Below are 18,202 nucleotides of genomic sequence, written 5' to 3' on the forward strand. Positions count from 1 at the left end.
TTTAGTTTTGGACTGGACTTTGTTTCTAATGGAATTAAATTACCATTCCCTCAAATTATTCTTTTTTTAACAAGTTAAATATTGCAATCATAAAAATCGTTTCTGTTTTGTTATTAAGACAATGCAGTTTTAAAGGGAGTTGAATGTATCCTGTTTTGGCTGCAGATTTTTCTGAGTAAATAAAACTAAGGTTCTTAATAAAATGTAATTACAGTAGGTATTATAGAAGTATAGTAGTATTGTTCTGTTTCTGCAAGTATCACTTTTGAAGATAAAATTCTCTCCTATGATGTAAATTACTTGAAATATATCAAATACTATTATGTAGCCTTTGTTTTACTGGTATCAGTAGCATATAGCACATTGCCTTATGCGTAGTAAGTACTCAGTACTTGAGAATAAGAGCAGAAAGGATGAGAATTTGTACAATCATAAAATAACTCCCAGATGTTCTGTGATCAAACATTCAAATACAACTTTTAGTAGGTTGGTATTTATATGTTTCATATTCTTATTTTAAGACAATCTCAACAGAGTAATTTTTAGGGGAATGATTTCTCAAAATATTTTTTTTAAGGCTACTAATTTCCACTTCTTTTTCTTTTCCAAAGGATTCTATGCAATTAATTTTAAAAGACTGATTTGATATAAAGTGTATATTGTAACTAAAACTTTGGCAAAGTAAATATATGCCATCCATACTTAACTTTGGAAATTTCTAATGGCCTTCAGAAGTTTTGAGGAAATGTAATTCAGACTTTTAATCAGTTAACAATATTCTTTGCCTGGGTACTCATTAATTATTTTAGTGTATACATTAGCATGAATTCTTATCCTAAGACTTTTCTTGTGACAGATTTTATAAAATGTTAATAATCAGAATGTTGTATTTCTGTAGTCATCACACTACATCAAAAGGCAGTCATTCTGTTTGGTTAACATCATAACAGTTTTTGGCCAGAATTTTCCAAGCCATCTGCTACAGTTTTATTTTAAACAGGTTTGTTAGGTATACCTGACTTAAAGTAACTGCACATATTTATTAAAGTGTAGAGTTTGGTCAACTTTGACATATGTATACATTGGTGAAGCCATCATCACAATCAAGATAATGAATATATCCATCAACCTCAGAACTTTAATTCCTTCCTTGCTTCTCCCTTCCTAACTTTGCCCTCTTTCTCTCAGACAACTACCAATTTGCTTCCTGACATTACTGATTAGTTTGCATTTTCTTGAATTTTATGTAAATAGAATCATACAATGTCTTTTTTTCTCTGTCCTTTCTCTTAGCATAATTATTTTGAGATTCTTCCATATTGTATGTTTCAGTAGTTCATTCATTTTTATCACTGAATTATATTCATTTTATGGCTATACCACAGTTTGTTTGTCCATTTACCTGTTGATGAACACTAGAGCTGTTACCATTTTGGGGCTATTTCAAATAAGACTACTTATCATATTCATGCACAAGTTTCTTTGTATGGGCATATGCTTTCATTTCTCTTGTGTAGATGCCTGGGAATGGAACGACTGAATCATAGGGTAGGTGTATGGTTAACTTTTTAAGGAACTGCTTAAGTATTTTCTATTGTACCATTTTACATTCTCAGCGACAGTATATGAAATCAGTTGCTTAACATTCTCACCAACACTTAGTATGGTCAGCCTTTTTATTTTAGCCATTCTAGTAGATGTGTACTGGTAGTTTGTTATGGATTTAATTTGCATTAAGCATCTTAATCATGTGCTTATTTGCCATTTGTGTAACTTTTTGGTTGAAGTGTCTTTTCAGATGTTGTGTCTGTTTTTATAGGGTTGTATGTTTTCTTAGTTGAGTTTCAACAGTTCCTTATGTATTTTAAATACAAATCAGATATGTGATTTTAAAATATTTCCTCTTAGATGATTTCTTGTCTTTTCATTCTCTTTACAAGTTCTTTTAAACTGCAGAAGTTCTTTTTCTTTTTTTTTTTTTTTGCGGTACGCGGGCCTCTCGCTGTTGTGGCCTCTCCCGTTGCGGAGCTCAGGCTCCGGACGCGCAGGCTCAGCGTCCATGGCTCACGGGCCCAGCCGCTCCGCGGCATGTGGGAATCCTCCCAGACTAGGACACGAATCCGTGTCCCCTGCATCGGCAGGCGGACTCTCAACCACTGTGCCACCAGGGAAGCCCCAGAAGTTCTTAATTGATACATTGGAGCTCATCAAAATTTGTTCTGTGTATGGATTTTCTTTCTATAAGAATTTTGCCTAACCTAACGTCACAAAGATTTTCTCCTGCTTTGTTGATGTTTTATAGTCATAGTTAGACCTATGACCCAGTTTCAGTTAATTTTTTAACATGGTGTGAAGTATGTATTGTAGTTACTTTTTTTTTTAAATCTGTGTATCAGTTGTCCCACCACTTTGATTATCCTTTCCTCCACTGCATTGCTTTTCTCTCTTAAAAAGTCAATTGACATATATCTGGAAGTTTATTTCTGGACTCTATTTTGGACCATTGATCTATTTGTTTATCTTTATGCTAATACCCTACTATCTTACTGCACTAACTAGAACTTCCAGTCTAGTATTGAATAGAAATGGTGAAAACAGACATTTTTATCTTTTTCCTGATCTTGGCAGGGGAGCATGCAGTCTTTTGTCATCAAGTATGATGTTATCTGTAAGGTTTTTTTAGAGGCCCTTCATAAGACTGAAGAAGTTTCTTTCTTTCTTCAGGTTGTTGGGAGTTTTTAATCAGGCATGGATGTTGGAATTTGTCAAATGCTTTTTTTTTTTCTCCTGTTGAGATGATCATATGGTTTTTCTGCTTTGAGTCTGTTAATATGGCTAAGTAGATTGATGGCTTTGTTTGATGTTAAATCAAGTTTGCATTCCCAGGGTAAGAACCATATGGTCATGATGTGGTATATTTTTTATATATTATTAGATTTGATCTGTTAAAATTTTTGTTAAGAATTTTTGTACCTATGTTTATGAAAGATACTGGTTTTTAGTTTCTTTTAATGTTTTTGGGTTTTTTGTTTTATCTTTGTTTTTTTTCGTGTGTGTGTGTGTGTGTGTGTGTGTTTTAACAAATGCTGGCCTCACAGAGTGAGTTGGAAAATGTTCTCTCCTTTTTAATTGTTTGGAAGAATTTGTGTAGAATCAGTATTATTTCTTCTTTAAGTGTTTGGTAGAATTCACCAGAGAAATTATCTGGGCCTGGAGTTTTTAAATCTACAACTTCAGTTTCTTTCTTTAACAGATATAGAGCAGTTCAGGTTTTCAGTTTCTTCTTGAGTGAGCTTTTGGTAGTCCATACCTTTCAAGAAATTTGTCTGCTTCATTTCCGTTGTCATATTTATTGATGTGAAGTTATGCATAATATTCCCTTATCCTTTTAATACACAGTAGAATCTGTGGTGTTATTACCTCTCATTTCTCTGCTATAATCTTGAAAACAAAATTATTTCTTAATATTTATATTCCCTAATATTTTGGGTATTGGTGTCATTATTCATCTGACTGCTTCCCATTTCTTTCTAGTATGCCTTTGATAGTCTTTAGATCTCATCTTCATGTTTGTTTTATTATATCATTAGAGTAGTGCTGAAGTACTCCAGGCATACAGCTTTATATTGTAGAAAGTCTTAGTAACTGAAAACAACTAATGAGACCTGGAGTACAGCTTTTCTATAGACCTGTTCTGTGACACTGAGCTCATTCCACCCTTGAAGTCTTATTTACTAAATGAGAGTTGATAGTTTTAAACATGCTGTTGCTTTAATTGAAATAGTAGTAGAATCCTGGAGTTAGTCTGTTAGTACTATTCCCTTCTTCACTCCTAAGGGAAGCTTTGTGGAACCCAGACACTATTCAGATCAGTTTCCACATAAGATTTCCTTTTTTAAAAATTTTGGTAAAATATATGTATAAAATTTATCAGTTTAATCATTTTGAGTATACAGTTCAGTGACATTAAGTACATTCACATGGCTTTGCAACCATCACTACCATCTGTCCCCAGAACTTCTTCATCTCCCTAAACTGAAACTCTTTACCCATTAAACAGTAGTTCTCCATTTCTGCCACTCCTCCCCCCAGCCCCTGCCAATTACCATTTTACGTTCTGTCTATGAATTTTACTTCCCTAGATACCTATATAAGGGGAATCGTACAATATTTGTACTTTTGTGACTGGCTTATTTCATTTAGTGTAACACCTTCAAGGTTCATCCATTTTGTGGCATGTTTCAGAATTTCCTTTCTTTTCAAGGTTAAATAATATTCCATTATGTATATATAGCATTTCGTTTATCCATTCAGCTATTAATGGACATTTGGGTTGTATCAATCTTTTGACTATTGTGGGTAGTACTGCTGTGAACATTGGTATACAAATATCTGTTCCAGTCTCTGCTTTCAGTTCTTTGTGTATTTACCTTGAAGTGGAATTGCTGGATCGTATGGTAATTCTTTACTTTTTTTTTTTTCTGAATTTTATTTTATTTTTTTTTACAGCAGGTTCTTATTAGTCATCAGTTTTATACACATCAGTGTATACGTGTCAACCACAATTGTCCTGTTTACTTTTTTTATCTGTTTAATCTCATAAAAACTCTTATAGCATTCATATTTGGATTTTTTCCCTCATTTATCCAGCCCAATCACATTTTATAAGCATGACTTGAAACCTTATATTAAGATGACCTTTAAGACCATATTCATTGTGATTTTTTTTTAACATCTTTATTGAAGTATAATTGCTCTACAATGGTGTGTTAGTTTCTGCCTTACAACAAAGTGAATCAGCTATACACACACACATATCCCGACATCTCCCCCCTCCTGTGTCTCCCTCCATCCCACCCTCCCCATCACACCCCCCAGGCGGCCACAGAGCACTGAGCTGATCTCCCTGTGCTATGCGGCTGCTTCCCACTAGCTATCTCTTTTACATTTGGTAGTGTATAGATGTCCATGCCACTCTCTCACTTTGTGCCAGCTTACCCTTACTCCCCCCACCCCCCCGTATCCTCAAGGTCATTCTCTAGTAGGTCTGTGTCTTTATTCCCATCTTGCCCCTAGGTTCTTCATGACGATTTTCTGTTTGTTTGTTTTAGATTCCATATATATGTGTTAGCATACGGTATTTGTTTTTCTCTTTCTGACTTCACTCTGTAGGACAGACTCGAGGTCCATCCACCTCACTACAAATAACTCAATTTCGTTTCCTTTTATGGCTGAGTAATATTCCATTGTATATATGTGCCACACCTTTATCCATTCATCTGTTGATGAACACTTAGCTTGCTTCCATGTCCTGGCTATTGTAAATAGAGCTGCAGTGAACATGGTGGTACAAGAATCTTTTTGAATTATAGTTTTCTCAGGGTATATGCCCAGTAGTGGGATTGCTGGGTCATATGGTAGTTCTATTTGTAGTTTTTTAAGGAACCTCCATACTGTTCTCCATAGTGGCTGCGTCAGTTTACATTCCCACCAAGAGTGCAAGAGGGTTCCCTTTTCTCCACACCCTCTCCAACATTTATTGTTTCTAGATTTCTTGATGATGGCCATTCTGACCGGTGTGAGATGATATCTCATTGTAGTTTTGATTTGCATTTCTCTAATGATTAATGATGTTGAGCGTCCTTTCATGTGTTTGTTGGCAATCTGTATGTTCTTTGGAGAAATGTCTATTTAGGTCTTCTGCCCATTTTTGGATTGGGTTGTTTGTTTTTTTAATATTGAGCTGCATGAGCTGCTTGTAAATTTTGGAGATTAATCCTTTATCAGCTGCTTCATTTGCAAATATTTTCTCCCATTCAGATGGTTGTCTTTTCATCATGTTTATGGTTTCCTTTGCTGTGCAAAAGCTTTGAAGTTTCATTAGGTCCCATTTATTTATTTTTGTTTTTATTTTCATTTCTCTAGGAGGTGGGTCTAAAAGGATCTTGCTGTGATTTATGTCATAGAGTGTTCTGCCTATGTTTTCCTCTAAGAGTTTGATAGTGTCTGGCCTTACGTTTTGGTCTTTAATCCATTTGGAGTTGATTTTTGTGTATGGTTTTAGGGAGTGTTCTAATTTCATTCTTTTACATGTAGCTGTCCAGTTTTCCCAGCACCACTTATTGAAGAGGCTGTCTTTTCCCCACTGTATATTCTTGCCTCCTTTATCAAAGATAAGGTGAACATATGTGTGTGGGTTTATCTCTGGGCTTTCTATCCTGTTCCATTGATCTATATTTCTGCTTTTGTGCCAGTACCATAGTGTCTTGATTACTGTAGCTTTGTAGTATAGTCTGAAGTCCAGGAGCCTGATTCCTTCAGCTCTGTTGTTCTTTCTCAATATTGCTTTGCCTATTTGGGGTCTTTTGTGTTTCCATACAAATTGTGAAATTTTTTGTTCTAGTTATGTGAAAAATGCTAGTGGCAGTTTGATAGGGATTGCACTGAATCTTCAGATTGCTTTGCGTAGTATAGTCATTTTCACAATGTTGATTCTTCCAATCTGAGAACATGGTATATCTCTCCACCTGTTTCTCTCATCTTTAATTTCTTTCATCAGTGTCTTATAATTTTCTGCATACAGGTCTTTTGTCTCCTTAGGTAGGTTTATTCCTAGATATTTTATTCTTTCTGTTGCAATGGTAAATGGAGTGTTTTCTTAGTTTAACTTTCAGAGTTTTCATCATTAGTGTATAGGAATGCAAGAGATTTCTGTGCATAAAGTTTGTGTCCTGCTACTTTACCAAATTCATGAATTAGCTCTAGTAGTTTTCTGGTAGCATCTTTAGGATTCTCTATAGTATCATGTCAACTGCAAACAGTGACAGCTTTACTTCTCCATTTCTGATTTGGATTCCTTTTATTTCTTTTTCTTCTGTGATTGCTGTGGCTAACACTTCCAAAACTATGTTGAATAAGAGTGGTGAGATTGGGCAACCTTGTCTTCTTCCTGATCTTAGTGGAAGTGGTTTCAGTTTTTCACCATTGAGGATGATATTGGCTGTGGGTTTGTCATATATGGCCTTCATTATGTTGAGGTAAGTTCCCTCTATGCCTACTTTCTGAAGCGTTCTTATCATAAATGGGTGTTGAATTTTGTCAGAAGCTTTCTCTGCATCTATTGAGATGATCATATGGTTTTTCTCCTTCAGTTTGTTAATATGGTGTATCACATTGATTGATTTGCGTATATTGAAGAATCCTTGCATTACTGGGATAAACCCCACTTGATCATGGTGTATGATCCTTTTAATGTGCTGTTGGATTCTGTTTGGTAGTATTTTGTTGAGGATTTTTGCATCTATGTTCATCAGTGATACTGGCCTGTAGTTTTGTTTCTTTGTGACATCTTTGTCTGGTTTTGGTATCAGGGTGATGGTGGCCTCGTAGAATCAGTTTGGCAGTGTTCCTCCCTCTGCTATATTTTGGAAGAGTTTGAGAAGGATAGGTGTTAGCTCTTTTCTAAATGTTTGATAGAATTCGCCTGTGAAGCCATGTGTTCCTGGGCTTCTGTTTGTTGGAAGATTTTTAATCACATTTTCACTTTCAGTGCTTGTGATTGGTCTGTTCATATTTTGTATTTCTTCCTGTTTCAGTCCCGGAGCGTTGAGCATTTCTAAGAACTTGTCCATTTCTTCTGAGTTGTATATTTTCTTGGCATATAGTTGCTTGTATTAGTCTCTTATGATCCTTTGTATTTCTGCAGTGTCAGTTGTTACTTCTGCTTTTTCATTTCTAATTCTATTGATTTGAGTCTTCTCCCTTTTTTTCTTGATGAGTCTGGCTAACTGGTTATCAATTTTGTTTATGTTCTCAAAGAACCAGATTTTAGTTTTATTGATCTTTGCTATCGTTTCCTTCATTTCTTTTTCATTTATTTCTGATCTGATCTTTATGATTTCTTTCCTTCTGCTAACTTTGGGGTTTTTCTGTTCTTCTTTCTCTAATTCCTTTAGGTGTAAGGTTAGGTTGTTTATTTGAGATGTTTCTTGTTTCTTAATGTAGGATTGTATTGCTATAAACTTCCCTCTTAGAACTGCTTTTGCTGCATCCCATAGGTTTTGGGTCATCGTGTTTTCATTGTCCTTTGTTTCTAGGTATTTTTTCATTTTCTCTTTGATTTCTTCAGTGATCTCTTGGTTATTAAGTAGTATACTGTTTAGCCTCCATATGTTTGTATTTTTTACAGATTTTTTCCTGTAATTGATATCTAGTCTCATAGCGTTGTGGTCGGAAAAGATACTTGATACGATTTCAGTTTTCTTAAATTTACCAAGGCTTGATTTGTGACCCAAGATATGATCTAGCCTCTAGAATGTTCCATGAGCACTTGAGAAGAAAGTGTATTCTGTTGTTTTTGGATGGAATGTCCTATAAATATCAATTAAGTCCATCTTGTTTAATGTAGCATTTAAAGCTTGTGTTTCGTTATTTATTTTCATTTTGGATGATCTGTCCATCGGTGAAAGTGGGGTGTTAAAGTCCCCTACTATGATTGTGTTACTGTCGATTTCTCCTTTTATGGCTGTTAGTATTTGCCTTATGTATTGAGGTGCTCCTTTGTTGGGTGCATAAATATTTACAGTTGTTATATCTTCTTCTTGGATTGATCCCTTGATCATTATGTAGTGTCCTTCTTTGTCTCTTGTGATAAGTCTTTGTTTTAAAGTCTATTTTGTCTGGTATGAGAATTGCTACTCCAGCTTTCTTTTGATTTCCATTTGCATGGAATATATTTTTCTGTCCCCTCACTTTCAGTCTGTATGTGTCCCTAGGTCTGAAGTGGGTCTCTTGTTGACAGCATATATACGGGCCTTGTCTTTGTATCCATTCAGCCAGTCTATGTCTTTTGGTTGGAGCATTTAATCCATTTACATTTAAGGTAATTATCGATATGTATGTTCCTATTCCCATTTTCTTAATTGTTTTGGGTTTGTTATTGTAGGTCTTTTCCTTCTCTTTTGTTTCCTGCCTAGAGAAGTTCCTTTAGCATTTGTTGTACAGCTGGTTTGGTAGTGCTGAATTCTCTCAGCTTTTGCTTGTCTGTAAAGGTTTTAATTTCTCTATCAAATCTGAATGAGATCCTTGCTGGGTAGAGTAATCATGGTTGTAGGTTTTTCCCCTTCATCACTTTAAATATGTCCTGCCACTCCCTTCTGGCTTGCAGAGTTTCTTCTTAAAGATCAGCTGTTAACATTATGGGGATTCCCTTGTGTGTTATTTGTTGTTTTTCCCTTGCTGCTTTTAATATTTTTCCTTTGTATTTAATTTTTTATAGGTTGATTAATATGTGTCTTGTGTTTCTCCTTGGACTTTTCCTGTATGGGATTCTCTGTGCTTCCTGGACTTGATTAACTATTGCCTTTCCCATATTAGGGAAGTTTTCAATTATAATCTCTTCAAATATTTTCTCAGTCCCTTTCTTTTTCTCTTCTTCTTCTGGGACCCCTATAATTTGAATGTTGGTGCGTTTAATGTTGTCCCAGAGGTCTCTGAGACTCTCCTCAATTCTTTTCATTCTTTTTTCTTTATTCTGCTCTGCAGTAAGTAGTTATTTCCACTCTTTTATCTTCCAGGTCATTTATCCATTCTTCTGTCTCAGTTATTCTGCTATTGATCCCTTCCTGAGAATTTTTAATATCATTTATTGTGTTGTTCATCACTGTTTGTTTGCTCTTTAGTTCTTCTAGGTCATTGTTAAACGTTTCTTGTATTTTCTCCATTCTATTTCCAAGATTTTGTATCATCTTTACTATCATTCTGAATTCTTTTTGTGGTATAATGTCTATTTCCTCTTCATTTGTTAGGTCTGGTGGGTTTTTACCTTCCTCCTTCATCTGCTGTGTGTTTCTCTGTCTTCTCATTTTGCTTAGCTTACTGTGTTTGGCGTCTCCTTTTCGCAGGCTGCAGGTTCGTAGTTCCCATTGTTTTTGGTGTCTGCCCCCAGTGGCTAAGGTTGGTTCAGTGGGTTGTGTAGGCTTCCTGGTGGAGGGGGGTAATGCCTGTGTTCTGGTGGATGAGGCTGGATCTTGTCTTTCTAGTGAGGCAGGTCCACATCTGTTGGTGTGTTTTGGGGTGTCTGTCACCACATTATGATTTTAAGCAGCCTCTCTGGTAATGGGTTGTGTTGTGTTCCTGTCTTGCTAGTTGTTTGGCATAGCGTGTCCAGCACTGTAGCTTACTGGTCGTTGAGTGGAGCTGGGTCTTGGCGTTGAGATGGAGATCTCTGGGAGATTTTTGCCGTTTGATAATACATGGAGCTGGGAGGTCTCTTGAGGACCAGTGTCCTGAACTTGGCTCTCCCACCTCAGAGGCACAGCCCTGACGCCTGGCTGGAGCACCTAGAGCCTGTCATCCACACGGCTCAGAATTAAAGTGAGAAAAAAAAAGAAAAAAAGAAAGAAGAAGCTAAAATAATGTGTGTAAAATACAAAATAATTATTAAAAATATTTTTTAAGGAATTAAAAAGAGGGAAAGAGAGCAACGAAACCAAAAAAACAAATCCACTAATGATAAAAAGCGCTAAGAACTATACTAAAAAAAAAAAAAACCAATCGAACCCGAGGACAAATGGTAAAAGCAAAGCTATACAGACAAAATCACATACAGAAGCATGCACATACACTCTCACCAAAAGAGAAAAAGGGGAAAAAAAAAAAAATCCTTGCTTCCAAAGTCCATCTCCTCAATTTGGGATGATTCGTTGTCTTTTCAGGTGTTCCACAGATGCAGGGCACATCACGTTGATTGTGGAGATTTAATGCACTGCTCCTGAGGCTGCTGGGAGAAATTTCCCTTTCTCTTCTTTGTTCACACAGCTCCTGGGGTTCAGCTTTGGATTTGGCCCCACCTCTGTGTGTAGGTCGCCTAAGGGCGTCTGTTCTTCGCTCAGACAGGACGGTGTTAAAAGAGCAGCTGAGGGCTTCCCTGGTGGCTCAGTGGTTGAGAGTCCGCCTGCCGATGCAGGGGACACGGGTTCGTGCCCCGGTCCGGGAGGATCCCACATGCCGCAGAGTGGCTGGGCCTGTGAGCCATGGCCGCTGAGCCTGCACATCCGGAGCCTGTGCTCCGCGACGGGAGAGGCCACAACAGTGAGAGGCGCACGTACCACAAAAAAACAACAACAACAAAAAAAGAAGAGCAGCTTATTCGGGGGCTCTGCTTCACTCAGGCCGGGGCAGGGGGTGGAAATGGTACGGAGTGCGGGGAGAGCCTCCAGCGGCAGAGGCCGGCATGACGTTGCAGCAGCCTGAGGCACACCGTGTGTTCTCCTGGGGAAGTTGTCCTTGGATCACGGGACCCTGGCAGTGGCAGGCTGCACAGGCTCCCAGGAGGGGAGGTGTGGATAGTGAACTGTGCTTGCACACCGGCTTCTTGATGGCTGCAGCATCAGCCTTAGTGTCCCATGCCCGTCTCTGGGGTCCGCGCTGATAGCCACGGCTCGCGCCCATCTCTGCAGCTTCTTTAAGCGGAGCTCTTAATCCCGTCTCCTCGCACACCAGGCAACAAAGAAGCAAGAAAAAGCCTCTTGTCTCTTCGGCATCTCCAGACTTTTTCCCGGACTCCCTCTCTGCTAGCTGTGGCACACTAGCCCCTCCAGGCTGTGTTCACGCAGTCAACCCCAGTCCTCTCCCTGGAATCTGACCTCCGAAGCCCGAGCCTCAGGTCCCATCCCCCATTGGTTCTGGCGGGTGAGCAGACAAGCCTGTCGGGCTGGTGAGTGCTGATCGGCACCGATCCTCTGTGCGGGAAACCCTCCGCACCCATGTTGCTGCGCGCTCCTCCATGGCTCTGAAGCTTATCCCCTCCGCAGCCCGCAGTCTCTGCCCACGAAGGGGCTTCCTAGTGTGTGGAAATCTTTGCTCCTTCACAGCTCCCTCCCACTGGTGCAGGTCCCGTCCCTATCCTTTTGTCTCTGTTTATTCTTTTTTCTTTTGCCCTACCCAGGTACGTGGGGGGGTTTCTTCCCTTTTGGGAGGTCTGAGGTCTTCTGCCAGCGTTCAGTAGGTGTTCTGTAGGAGTTGTTCCACGTGTAGATGTATTTCTGGTGTATCTGTGGGGAGGAAGGTGATCTCCGCATCTTACTCCTCTGCCATCTTGAAGTTCCTCTCCCCATTGTGATGTTTTTTACTCTTAATTTTATGTCATATGACTTCCAATGTTTGTAGCACATGTGAGTTATGTATTTTTATTTGCCTGTATCATGTCCCCAGTTCCTTTCTTTCCCAGCTTAGATTCCATGATCCATCATTGTGATCAGTCCCTTGCAAACCTCAACCTTTTTGCCCTGTTCTCTCTACACTGTACTTGCCTTGAAAATTCCCAAACCTGTTTAAAGCTAGCTCTCTGTCCACTCTGTGTCTGCACCCAAATAGCTGAACATGGATGAAGAAAAAGCACAAACCATGGGGGCTTGCCTTATTTAAAATTTATAGCCACAATCCCAAATTAAAGTATTCCACCATCATAATTCTTTCTTCATTCTCTTTTCCATTCTCCCCACTTTTTCCCTCTTACCTCAAACTTCCAATATTTCTTTACTACTTTCTATGAATGACCTTGTTTTGCTGTCAAAATAAGTACAGTTATCAGTGATTTAGCCCACCATATTGTCCCACCACCAAATCTAACTTCTGCTCTATGTACAGATGTTTTGTTTTGCCTTCTCTCACAGTAGATGTCACTGTCACTCTTTTATCCAAAGCCAGATCTTCCACCTGTGCACTGATCCTGTCTGCTCTTACCTCCCCAAGGACTTTACTTCAGTATTTATTCCTCATCTCACCTCCATGATAAATTTTTACCTCTCTTAAATTCTCCTCAACATAAGCAAATATATTTTATTCTCTTACTTTAAAATGAAAACCAAAAGATCTACCTTTGAGAATCTATTGCCTGATTTCTCTAAACCTTTACCTAGTAAAATTCAATTACAGAGTTTCCTGTAAAGTCATTCAAGAAGACTTAAAGAGTAGTATTGCAAATACCAAGTAGGAACTACCCAGCTTCAGAAATAAAACATTATCAACTCAGTTGAATGCCCCTGTGAACCTTCCCCAGTGGACTTCCTTTCCTGTTCACAAGATGTCACATGTTTCTCTAACCAGTTAAGTATTATCTCCAGCCCTCTCCACTGAGATTGTCCTAGTGTATGACTACACTAGTTTCAGTAGTCAATTCTCTGTGTTTTTAAATTCAACTTTTCAGTATTCTTTGGTAGTGTTGATCCCTGCTACTTTTATGAAACTCTTATTTCACTTGGTTCCTATAACATCATCTTTGATTATTAAGTTCATAGTTGGAGAATGTTTCTTGTTCTTTCAGTTTATTCAGTGTCAGTATTTATCTTTCCCAGTGCTGTTTCCCACTCCTGAAATGACCAGTCTTTTTTTTCCTATCTTTGGAATGTTGGATGTTGCAGAACTTAGTTCTCTAACCTTTTCTCTTTCCATCTTTACTTTCTCTTTGGGTTATCTGATGACTTAAATATCATCCATTGGCTGATAATTTTTTTCTTTTTTTACATCTTTATTGGAGTACAATTGCCCTACCATGGTGTGCTAGTTTCTGCGTTATAACAAAGTGAATCAGTTATACATACACACATGTTCCCATATCTCTTCCCTCTTGCGTCTCCCTCCCTCCCACCTTCCCTATCCCACCCCTCTAGGTGGTCACCAAGCACTGAGCTGATCTCCCTGTGCTATGCGGCTGCTTCCCACTAGCTATCTATTTTATGTTTCGTAGTGTATATATGTCCATGCCACTCTCTCGCTTTATCACAGCTTACCCTTCCCCCTCCCCATATCCTCAAGTCCATTCTCTAGTAGGTCTGTGTCTTTATTCCTGTCTTACCCCTAGGTTCCTCATGACATTTTTTTTTCTTAAATTCCATATATATGTGTTAGCATACGGTATTTGTCTTTCTCTTTCTGACTTACTTCACTCTGTATGACAGACTCTAGGTCCATCCACCTCATTACAAATAGCTCAATTTCATTTCTTTTAATGGCTGAGTAATATTCCATTGCATATATGTGCCACATCTTCTTTATCCATTCATCTGTTGATGGACACTTAGGTTGTTTCCATCTCCTGGCTATTGTAAGTAGAGCTGCAATGAACATTTTGGTACATGACTCTTTTTGAATTATGGTTTTCTCAGGGTATATGCCCAGTAGTGGGATTGCTGGGTCATATGGTAATTCTATTTGTAGTTTTTTAAGGAACCTCCATACTGTTCTCCATAATGGCTACACCAATTTACATTCCCACCAGCAGTGCAAGAGTGTTCCCTTTTCTCCACACCCTCTCCAGCATTTATTGTTTCGAGATTTTTTGATGATGGCCATTCTGACTGGTGTGAGATGATATCTCATTGTAGTTTTGATTTGTATTTCTCTAATGATTAATGATGTTGAGCATCCTTTCATGTGTTTGTTGGCAGTCTGTATATCTTCTTTGGAGAAATGTCTATTTAGGCCTTCTGCCCATTTTTGGATTGGGTTGTTTGTTTTTTTGGTATTGAGCTGCATGAGCTGCTTGTAAATTTTGGAGATTAATCCTTTATCAGTTGCTTCATTTGCAAATATTTTCTCCCATTCTGAGGGTTGTCTTTTGGTCTTGTTTGTGGTTTCCTTTGCTGTGCAAAAGCTTTGAAGTTTCATTAGGTCCCATTTGTTTATTTTTTTTTTATTTCCATTTCTCTGGGAGGTGGGTCGAAAAGGATCTTGCTGTGATTTATGTCATAGAGTTTTCTGCCTATGTTTTCTCTGCCTATGTTTTCCTCTAAGAGTTTGATAGATTCTGGCCTTACATTTAGGTCTTTAATCCATTTTGAGCTTATTTTTGTGTTTGGTGTTAGGGAGTGATCTAATCTCATACTTTTACAGGTACCTGTCCAGTTTTCCCAGCACCACTTATTGAAGAGGCTGTCCTTTCTCCACTGTACATTCCTGCCTCCTTTATCAAAGATAAGGTGACCATATGTGTGTGGGTTTATCTCTGGGCTTTCTATCCTGTTCCATTGATCTATATTTCTGTTTTTGTGCCAGTACCATAGTGTCTTGATTACTGTAGCTTTGTAGTATAGTCTGAAGTCAGGGAGCCTGATTCCTCCAGCTCCGTTTTTCGTTCTCAAGATTGCTTTGGCTATTCAGTGTCTTTTGTGTTTCCATACAAATTATAATTCTTAATTCTCTCCAGCCCCGCTCATTTCATGAAGTCCAGACTTGCATATATAATCTATTAGTTACCTCCCCCTCAATGTCAAAACATAGAATTTTCTATCTTCCCCTAATCCCAACCTAAACCTATTCTTTCCTTCACTTTTGTCTCAGTATCATTTTTTGAGAACGGTCTGAAAACTGGGAGTCACCCTTACTTCCTCTCTTTTACTCACTACTGTAGTCTCAGCCCACTGGCAAAATTTATCCTAATGCTAACCACTTAATCATTCCTTCTCCTCTAATCAAATACACCGCTGCCTCTTACTTCAGCTACTGTAGTTGCCTCTTAACTAGTTTCCTGGCAGCCAGTCTCACACCCCTTATGTTTTGTCCCACAACATCCAGAATTATCAAAACCCTCCAATGGTTTTCTAACCTTAAAATAAAATCTGAATTCTTTATTATGGCTTTTAAGGCCCCGTGCAAGCTAAACTCTGCCTACTTCTCCAAATTCATCTCCTACAACTTATGACTGTTCTCAGAATTGAATATGCATAAACTCTTGATGCCAAACACCATTCCTTCTACCCCACCCCACCCCGTTTAATTGATTCTCATGCAGGTCTTCTTGGAGAAACAATTGAGAAACAATGTTTTAGTAAATCTAGATAATGAAAGGACAGGAATGTATTCCCACAGTGAAGAAGCGTTTATGAAGTTCATGCTTTCCTCTCTGTGAGTGTAAAGTTTGAAGAAGTGCTGCCGGTGAAACTGAAATTTTCCACCCACCTATTCATTACCAGCAAATAACATATCCCTCTATTCCATGGAAATATCATTTGTCTTTATTTCCAATTTCTTCAAAACCCAGTAGTGGACACTTAGTGTACTTTAGATACCAGGCAGATAGGTGGTTAAGTTGGGATTTTGGTCATGAAATTACAGAATTTGACTTAGACATTCTTACTGGATGATGGACCTCAACCAGAACTAAGACTATTTAGAAAAGAAGTTGACTCTCAAATCAACCAAAATGCTGGTACGAGCAGTGAAATTCTTTCATGTTTGTTATCCAGTTGCATTTAAGATTAGAGTATATTTGACATCTTTACATCCAGTGACTATGAGTTTTGATTGCATATGGTTATTTTGGTTTGATTATGTCTCTTTCAACTTTGCAAATGAACTGTCATCTTAGTTGCCATTTTAAAAATATTGCTCACCCTACTCAGTTCTGTGGTCAAACAATGGATGGGGATTGGTGATATTTTATCTAAATTTTCCAGGAAGTAAATTTGTTTTCTGATTTCAAATTAATAACTTCTGCACTGCACAATGAGTTGTGAAACAATTTATAATAATTCATTTTAAAGGTTGAAGGTTAGAGAGGATAAAATGAAACAAAATAGTACATTAAGTAACATCTCCAACTCTTAGCAATTGCCTCTTCATTTTACTTCTGTTTATTTTAGTAAATGTTGATTTTATATGATACTCTCTTCTGAGTTGAAAGGTGTATATGCCTTCTGTGGGGTAAGCAAAAGGTCAAATAATATTTCCCTTATCCAAAGTATATTGAATTATGGTTTATTCAGCTATTAAAATGATTACTGACTTGGGCAAATTACTATGCCTTTCCGGATTTCAGGGTCCTTTAATAAATTAAAAGTTATTTTAGACAAAGAGTAAAATATATTCAGCTGGCTGTGTCCTACTTGTTCTTCTGTAGGCCATGAGCTAAGAATGGTTTTTATATTTTTGAAAGGTTGTTTTAAAAAAGAATATGCAACATAATTCTTTACTGGTCTGCAAAACCTGAGATATTTACCTTCTGGCCTTTTAATATTAAAATATTTAAAATATCAAAGGATTATAATACTACGAAACGCGGTAAACTTATCTTAACGTTAATAATTAGAATGTCTTAAAGTTAACTTATTGCAGCTTAAGAACATAAGCAGTTAATGAAGTTGTATATCAATGATCTTTTTATATGTGAAAAAGCAAATTTGAAAAGATGTAAATTCCTCTTGCCAAATTTTGTTTTAGAAATAAGTAACATGTAAAATAGTACCTTTGGATTTGAAATATCTGAAAAGTTTCTTAATTTATGCAAGTATTAAATGAAAGACTGACATATATTATGTTTTTTTCATTTACTAAAATCACTGTAGTTTTGTATTTTCTTTCCCTCCATTTAGGTAGAAGCAGATTCGGGATATCCTGGAGGTAAAGCAAGAATTATTCATAAGGAATCTGATATAATTACTGCCTTTGCTGTTAATAAAGTAAGTACATAGACATTTTTCTTTTCTTTGATTAAGTATTCATAGTTGGAGAATGTCTCCTGTTCTGTCAGTTTATTCAGTAGCAGTGTTTCCCTTTCCCAGAGCTACTTTCTACTCCTTAAATTGCAATGTGAGTACATTTTTTATTTTATAAAATGATTATATTGTTTGATAATTTATTTGATCTTGGATATATAGCAGATAAAATGTTTTATTACTACACAGAGAGAGGTCTCAAGTATTTATATATGCAGTTGCCTTTAGAATTTATTTATTTTATTTTATTTTTATTTTTTGGCATGCGGGATCTTAGTTCCCCGAGCAGGGATCGAACCCATGCCCCTTGCAGTGGAAGCACAGAATATTAACCACTCGACCGTCAGGGAAGTCCCCTGCCTTTAGAATTTATACAACACATGCAGCTAATCCAAAGAAAATGTTTCCTGTTTTCTTTATATGAATATGTTGAATGTGATTCTTCGTATAGATCAAAATTAAGCTTATATGTGACTCACAGAAATTCTCCCTGTTTGACTTTCAGCTATAATAGCTGCCCAACTAGTGTTTTCTTTGTATTCCTTAGCTTTCTTACTCAATATCCTCCTTAGAGGTGTCTATAAGCTACTTACAGAAGAGGTAGCCTTCGGTACAGTGGTCCAAGGTTGAAATTTATCTTAGTCATTTTCCCCTCCTATCTTCCCTAATTGCCTTACTGCAAAATGTATAGGGACTTCTAGTTGATTCTT

General features: G+C 37.5%; 1 protein-coding gene across 18 annotated transcripts in view; it reads left to right on the plus strand.

The window, feature by feature from the left end:
• DMXL1 (Dmx like 1) overlaps positions 1-18,202 on the plus strand; it is a 132,531-nt gene that overhangs the window by 86,032 nt on the left and 28,297 nt on the right. For 16 of the 18 annotated variants that reach the window (XM_089909203.1, XM_089909215.1, XM_089909201.1 and 13 more), the window contains one exon: positions 17,370-17,456. In XM_089909203.1, the coding sequence (XP_089765329.1) occupies positions 17,370-17,456 (87 nt within the window). Of the gene's footprint in view, positions 1-17,342; positions 17,457-18,202 lie in introns of those variants that run through there. The other 2 variants (XM_022590657.3, XM_089909214.1) reach the window with 1 other exon arrangement.

The sequence above is a fragment of the Delphinapterus leucas genome, chromosome 3, assembly GCF_059928025.1.
Source record: "Delphinapterus leucas isolate spDelLeu-1000000601 "Yukka" chromosome 3, BTC_Dleu_Yukka2, whole genome shotgun sequence".
Lineage (NCBI taxonomy): Eukaryota > Metazoa > Chordata > Mammalia > Artiodactyla > Monodontidae > Delphinapterus > Delphinapterus leucas.